Here is an 8095-nt window from a genome sequence, read left to right on the forward strand (position 1 = left end):
GCATCTACTATTAATGTACCATTGGCAATTTAAAAAAATCTCTGACAATACTGCATAGAATAAAAATCTATTAATAATTTTATCTACATATACTTTAAGTATCTGGCGAATAAATCACTGAAATCACGTTTAAAAGTATTTTTTTTGAATAAAAGTCGAAAAAACTCCATTTTAAACGAAAACCAAAAAATTGTGGAAGACTTTCATTGCTTAGTATTCCAATACCTTTATTCCCATTTTCTATTTAAAAAAAAATTATAGCGCATACATCCGATAATATTAAGGATATTAATACTAATATATTGTTGGGTTTATCTCATTATTTTTCCTGCAATTATCCATTCTCTAGAAACTAACCTAGTAGCAAAATTTTCAAAAAACAAAAAAAGTCAATCATTGCCAACCCCCCTCGCTCGATACGGTTCACGACACTGACACGTGGGTATGGCAATATTAAATAAAAATGTCACCATTACCATGTGGTTTCAATGCACAGGGTGCGGTTCCTATATAAATAGACCAATTTCCACCTAGAGAACACTTGTTGTCGACCTATTTATCAACATGTTCGTAAAACTGGTAAGTACCTGCCCCTCCACAGTACTAGTGCTGAATTGTTATAATAGTGAAAAAATTGTGTGTTTTATGGACTATATTAGTGAAATTTTAGTGATTCTGGTGGATAATACGGACCTGGTTTTTTTATGGATATACGAGTGCTTTTGATGCGCAATTACGCAGTTTTAGTTTATTGGCAATATTTGAATAAAAGTACTGCCATAATTATTTGTACAATTTTAATTATTTATATGACCAAGTTTTATAAAGCCAAAATGTTTAAATGCCAAAAGTTTAATAAAATCAAAATAATCTAAATTATTCTGTAAAAACAAAAATAAAGCTGTTTTAATAATGAAATATTAGGTATAGTTGCAGTGACTAATGTTTTTAAACTTTTTTTTTAATTTCTGATTAAAATTTTCAAATATGGTAAAAAAAACAAGATGTTGAGAAAATTCTTATAAAATTTACGCAAGAGGTTTTATTATTTTTTTATTAAGGCAGTATCACACTGAATTAAAAAGTTTGCAATTATTTAAAATATATTTATAAATTTATATAATTTAATCATTATGAGACATGTGCATTAGTTTTATAATAATTATAAAACTAGTCATAAAATTAATTTTAAAGGTTTATTTTTCTAGGCTTTATAATGCAATAGTTTCAAAATTCTTGGTTTGTTGGCCACAGCTATCAATTTTACGTTTTTTTTAAACTCTACTTTGATTTTTTATTGAATATTTTAAGTGTATTCAGAGAAAAACAATTTCACATCCATATGTTCCATTCATCCATGGAATTACAGCAAATGTTTTCTTTTTTTTCTAGATATAATGTGAATCATAACAGAGAACTTGGCCTGTCGATAACTTTTTTCTTCTGTGTTATTTCTTCAGTTCATGAGTATTAGTTTATCGGATTTTTTTCTAGTACTCACACAATTTTTGAACGGCTACTGTCTACGTATATGTGACTTCTTTTTGCTACCTTATTTCTTAATTCAGTTAGACTAAATATGTGGGCTATGCATTAGTCACCTACTCTTAATCCTGGTTGTTTACCCATTTCATGAAGCCCATGTTCTGTTTTTATTATATTGAGAGGTAGTTTTCCATTTATTCTGCTCATTGTACTGATCATTGAAAAAAATCTATTAGTCTTGCAGTGCCATTCTTCAATTCTGTTTATATTTCTTTTAGTGGTCCTTTTTTCGAGTTGTTTTTCATGGACTTCTTATTACAATAAAATTTCAGTGTAGTTTGAAATGTCCTGCAGAGTCAGTGCAAGAGTCATCTTTAGAAGACCGAGTCTTTTCAATTTGTAAAATTCGGTCTCTATTCACATATTGCAGACACTTTTTGTCTATTAATAAAAGCTTAATTCCAAAATAGGTATCATGACAAATTTTCAAGAAAATGTTACTCCTGTAGATATTTATTGACAATGCTGTATTATTAATTGAACAAAACGAATCCAAGCCTTATTAAATTATTAAAATAATGTATATAATTTTACATAATTATATATTATTATTTTAATAATTTATAACTATTAAAATAATAAACTGATATACCCACCACACATACATATACACGTACTACAGTACACGCCTTTCTCTGTGGTAAAGTACATTTTCGAACTAATGGAAATTAAGCGGAGGCGGAGTAATCATAAGCGTAGCAGCATTTAATTTAAAAAAAAAATAAATTACTATTATATTAAAATTAATAAATTGTAAAATTTACTTAAACAAAATAGAAAAATTTTTAAATGTTGGGTATTAAAATAGGTTTTGGTGAATGTCAGATTTGACTGTGTAATAAAGTAGTGTATTTAGGTTATTTATGATTTTATTCAGAGACAGTATTAGGCCGGAAATAAATTATTCATTGCTATTTGAACAACTGATTTCTTAATTTTTCAAATAGCAGATTTGCAAACTACAGTTCTACTATAAATTTTAGTATACTTCCTTAGTACCGATATTAATTATGTGTTTGACAAGTGGCCTAGAACAGCTTAATTATCCTTAAAAGCACTAAAATCTAATCCTTATTTGGTGTAACGAAACAAACCAAATATGGAAGTGCCTTCTACTACTATTACTTTTAATTGAAAACATGTAGAGAAATGTATGATCCGCAAATACGTTTTAATTGAATAACATTATGTAAAAGAGGCAAGAAAAAGCCCCAGATTTCGCTACTACTTTTACACTATTAGCGACTGACCTTCAACGGTACTATTTCCGCATTTCCATACTAGTCCCGCCGCGTTAACGTATTTATTATAATAAATAATTAATTTAGATTTATAGTCAGTGAAGCCGATAAAATAGAATAAATATTTATAGGTGACGTTAGCTCTCTGCCTTACCTCCACCTTGGCCGTATATAACGGACCATTGGCAGGTGGTCTTCCAGCTTCCCTCTATCCTGCCGGCGTGTCACCTCAAGCCTGCCCAAACTTCCCCAACTGTAATAACCCCGCCGTAGCCGCCAACCCCAACTCTCCCACCCAACAACAGTGGGGATCTCCACAACCCCAAGCCTGGGGACAACAACAACCCGCGTGGACTCAACAGCCCCAAAACCAATGGAATAACGCCCAAGCCGTACCACAATGGAACGGAAACAACAACGATGTATTGTTGAAGGGAGGTTACACTGGAGATGGTGATTACCGTGGAGAAGGTTTGGCCGAAGCATTGGCTCCTGGTTATGAAAACTCCGATGTATGGAGGAATTGGGCTACTGGTGGACAACAACAAGGTGAGATTTAGTAACCAAATGTGGGCTTAGCGATTTTTAATTTTTTTTTTCTTTAGCTAACCAGTGGAACCAAGCTCCTCAAGGACCCACTCATGGTGTGGGCCAGATCCCAGCTGGAGTAGATGCCGGCGCATGCCCCAACTACCCCTTCTGCGGACACTAAATTTAGTAGCTGAGCTGACTGTCGAATATTTGACAGTTCGGTAGCTATCAGATGGTCGCCAGCTGACAACATGTTGTAAATAACATTATTACTAGTTTATTTATGAGCTTTTTTTTATGTCGATGCATGTTTTAATCAGTGATTGTGTAGTTTTGATCTCTAGTTAAATTTAAACATGATACCATACTACCGTTTTTTTAATATACTTTTTTGCATAAGCTGTGTTAAGATGGAAGTTTCTTTAGAGAACTAACATCAAAAGCATTTATAATAAATACAATTTTTTTAAATTAGTTTCGTTGTTTTTATTACATACTGAATTACAAGTATTTTTTCTTTTTGTCTCTAAGCTAGTTATGTAGTACTTCAAAGCAAGCACATCTAGTTTGGCTTTTTTACTTATATTACTAAGCGATAAGAAAATGGCGAATCAAGTTGAATCGATATCACCTCACAAGGACGCATGCTTTTACCTCTAGGAAAAATAAATAAATATTGTCAATACCAAGGACACTTTCAAAAGTTAAAGGAATTTTTATTGACCTTATTATGAAAAAGTCGTAGATTATTCGTATTGAAGGTGTGATGACTGATTTATGTAAGTTGCGAAATAATCAGGTGCAAAACAAAGTAGAGTCAAAGTCTATATAAGTATTTCAACATGACATACTAGTAAACTGGTAGAATTATTGACGTTCATTTACGTTATAATTCCTTGCACTGTGGTTGTTTTGCTTTTATTATCTGCCCATCTTAAAGGCTAATATGCCCTACTTAACCTGTAGTATATAATTTATCGCTAACATTATTTATAGATAATATCACTTATCAGGCAGTATTTGATTCTTATAAAATTACTGTTTTTTTGCTCTTTAGTATGCTTACATTTCTCCCTTGTAAATAGATAATGTTTTTGCAGAAAGAATTCCTTAACATATTTTCTCAATCTTTTCTTCAATTTACCTCTGAATTAGGTTGTATACGTATTTTAAGATGCTGTATCTTTCGTTACCTAAGATACAAGGAGGTCTTTCAGCTTTGTTATGAATATCGGTTTTAACCCTTTAAACTCTTGAAGACATAAGTTATTGTCTGCTAGATTTGATTTGGGTTTACTATATTTGTTGTAGATTGACCTCACCATTATCTCATCAGAAGTTTAAATACCCGTATATTATTTTAGGAGAGCTACTCACCTAAAAGAATAAAACAAGAGATAATATCGATGACCCAGTTCCATACAGCAACAAGTCCGAATTTTGGCATTTTCGGATTATTACGAAAATAAGTTCTCATTAAGTGGTTTTCTTAATTTCATACGGCAACAACTCAATATGTTAATTTTTTGCCTATTCTAATTGACATGTTTCTTTTTTTACTTACAACCAATTTAGTATTTCTGCAATTCAATACGGCAACAATTTTAAATGTTGCCTTATGACACAAAGGTCTTAGTAACACATAGCAATATTTCGAGTTGTTTCTCTATGAAATTGTCTTTTTTGCGTTTTCTTCTTGATGTTATGTACTCATAATTTTTCAGTCAGGTCTGTCACATTGACAACAATTTTTAATAATAGTATTTTTAAACGCATTTTTTGTGATTTTTCTTTATATAAAGTGATTGATAACTCAAAGAATGGATGAGAATACAAAAAAGGGTCTCCGGGAAACACGTGCACAATATGTTTTACGTTTAGCTACTCAAAACAAGTTGTTTCTCTATAAAATTGTCTTTTTTGCGTTTTCTTCTTGATGTTATGTACTCATAATTTTTCAGTCAGGTCTGTCACATTGACAACAATTTTTAATAATAGTATTTTTAAACGCATTTTTTGTGATTTTTCTTTATATAAAGTGATTGATAACTCAAAGGATGGATGAGAATATAAAAAAGGGTCTCCGGGAAACACGTGCACAATATGTTTTACGTTTAGCTACTCAAAACAATGAGGTAAGTATTTGTTTATTAAGTTGGTGCTTTAGGTGTTATTTTTTAAGGGACAAACAACTCCACAGCTTTATTTATTTTTTTACTTTATCTTAGCTTTCTACTGGAAAATAAAATTAATGTGATAGAAGTCAAATATGTTTTTTTTTTTAAATTTTAGTTAGCACCAAAAGCGAATGAACCAAACATGTTAACAAATATAAATACCGATAACGATGCCTTTGATATTCAAAATAATATTATAATATTATCACCTACGAATGTGGATTTTTCGAGCAATAACCATCCAAATAATATTATTATTGAAGAAGTAAGTCAGATGGATCCTGGGTTTGATGGGCATGAATATGTGAAAACAATATTGGATGACAATGATTTACAGGTATATTCTTTTACGTGTACAATGAAATAGAATTAAAATGTTATTTACATTATTTCTTATTATTTTAGACAGAGTTGCAGTCTAACGGTGAACTATTGATAATTAATAAATATTGTGAGGGCCAAAATTGTTCTTTGGAGCAAAATGTTATAATAGAGGTAGTAACTAATATTACTTTAGTTAAAATTTTGTGGTAATAATAAATTATTATTTATTTGTATGAACCACTACATACATTATTAAACTTGGATGTTCAGAAAATAGATAATATAGAACTTAGTGCTGATAATAATATTATTATGATTGAAAAAAATGCATTGCAAAATTTTGTTGAGATTCCAATTGAAGATTCTTTTGAACAGGTTTATAAACCATTTTAAATGTGTATTTTAGTGTTTGACTTATTACACAAAAACAGTAAGTTTCTTACGAAACACTATATTATTATCTTTTATAGGGAACCAACAAGAATTTTTCCAACACACAAGAACAAGAGGTGACACCTGATATTGACGATGATCATTTTATCTCTAACGGTTCAGATCAAGGTTCCAATTATGATCCTGAAAACGAAACTTCTGGGTCCAGTGAGTATTCATCTGAAAACGGCGAGGAAGTAAGAGCACAGCTTAAATAATTACATTACATTACATTATTTAGTCTTCCTTATGCTGTGGTAAGAGGTGAAAGTGAAGTAGATAGAGATAATGAAGATTCTGCGAAGAAACGAACTAGGAAAGTTTTAAGATACCCAGAAACATAGAAAAGATCGATTGCCAAAAAAAGAAGAAACGAGGGATTAGAATATGTTAATGTAAAGAATAAACTAGTTAAAAGTCGAAAAGTCGGATTACCTTGCGCGGATAAATGCAGATTGAAATGCAGATATCGGATAAGTCAAGAACAACGTAAGGCAATCCATAAAAGGTTTTGGAAAATTGGAGATATTCATCGCCAGAGAGATTATTTTTTACAATGTATGGACCCAATAACTCCTAAGTATAGAATGCACACCCCTAATAGCAACCGGTCCAAAAATCATGCATACCATTTTGAGATCGAAGGGGAAAGAACCAGGGTATGCAAGTCATTTTATCTGAGCACTTTGGATATCAGCAATAAGCTTATTTTCACAGCAACAAAAAAAAAAGATGGGAGCGGTATTCTGATGCCAGACATGCGCGGAAAGCATAAAAAGGGTGGTAAAAAGGTAACCGACGAAATAAAAGGTGAAATCCGAAATCATATAAAATCTTTTCCAACAATGCCATCGCATTACTGCAGAGCCCAAACAAATAAGAGCTACATAGATGGAAGCCTTAATATTGCGTCAATGTACAGGGTGGCCAAATAAGAATGCGAGGTACTGTATCTGGGAAACTATTCATCGTAGAAGCTTGCGATAAAAAAATTGATTACTAAAATGGCTAAGAGAATAACCTGGAAAATATTTTCAAGTTTCTAAAATGGCCGCTAGGGGGCGCAACTGCAATCTTGAATCTAGAAAACTAATGTTTCTGTAAATTTTACTGAATTAACCTAACAAAAAAATAACTGATTATTAAAGTAGAGACTAATCCGAACCTTTTTTATTTGAATAGTTTTGCTGTATCTCTAAAAATAAAGTGGTGGGGGGTGTTCAAAAGTTGGCTTAAAACACACCCTGTATACTAAAAACGCCTTAGCCGATTTTATCAAACTTGGGCTAGTTGAAAAGAGGTATTATTAAGCTACGAATATTATTATATTTCATGTTTTTTTAGTTTTACATCTCGCCGCTAGAGGGCTTTTTTCGGCTTTCTGACACAAATAACTAATTTTCTCAAAAAACCTAAATACAATGGTATAAATTTTATTATACAAAAAAGTAGCCTAATGACGCCTAAATATGCTTGCCAAAACCGCATCTTAATATCTTCATCCTAACCTAAAATTTAGGCCAAAGAAAATTTTATATGGAAATCCCTTAATATTTATAAAAACTACAAAATAATTTATTTCGAATTTCTTTTATAATGTAAATTGTGGCCCTATAAAGGACCGATTTTAAAAAGAAAGGGTTTTAATGCCCCCCTAAATGCTCGAAATGCTGACCATCACGCTCTATGCATTGCTGAAGCCTCTCATGGGTAGATAGAACTGCAGCTTCAATTTCGGCTCTCGGTATGGTATGTATTGCATTACGAATGCGGTTTTTCATATCTTCTCTAGTCGTAGGCTGAGTCTGAAATACAATGTCCTTTAACCGCCCCCATAAATAGAAA

The 8095-nt window shown here is 31.6% G+C and overlaps 2 protein-coding genes across 2 annotated transcripts; both read left to right on the forward strand.

Annotated features, from left to right (window-relative positions):
* The first annotated feature begins 428 nt into the window (after positions 1–428).
* LOC126750461 (uncharacterized) lies at positions 429–3791 on the forward strand. Its single transcript, XM_050460086.1, has 3 exons — positions 429–579; positions 2918–3335; positions 3392–3791. Exons 1-3 carry the CDS (start codon positions 565–567, stop codon positions 3496–3498), a joined length of 540 nt encoding a protein of 179 aa, XP_050316043.1. The 5' UTR covers positions 429–564; the 3' UTR covers positions 3499–3791.
* Positions 3792–5243: 1452 nt separating this feature from the next.
* LOC126750132 (uncharacterized) lies at positions 5244–6468 on the forward strand. The gene is made up of 4 exons (XM_050459642.1): positions 5244–5452; positions 5610–5831; positions 5900–5989; positions 6289–6468. The coding sequence occupies exons 1-4, from the start codon at positions 5375–5377 to the stop codon at positions 6466–6468; spliced, it is 570 nt and encodes a 189-aa protein (XP_050315599.1). The 5' UTR covers positions 5244–5374.
* Positions 6469–8095: the final 1627 nt, after the last annotated feature.

Source organism: Anthonomus grandis, chromosome 2 (genome assembly GCF_022605725.1).
Source record: "Anthonomus grandis grandis chromosome 2, icAntGran1.3, whole genome shotgun sequence".
NCBI classification, from domain to species: domain Eukaryota; kingdom Metazoa; phylum Arthropoda; class Insecta; order Coleoptera; family Curculionidae; genus Anthonomus; species Anthonomus grandis.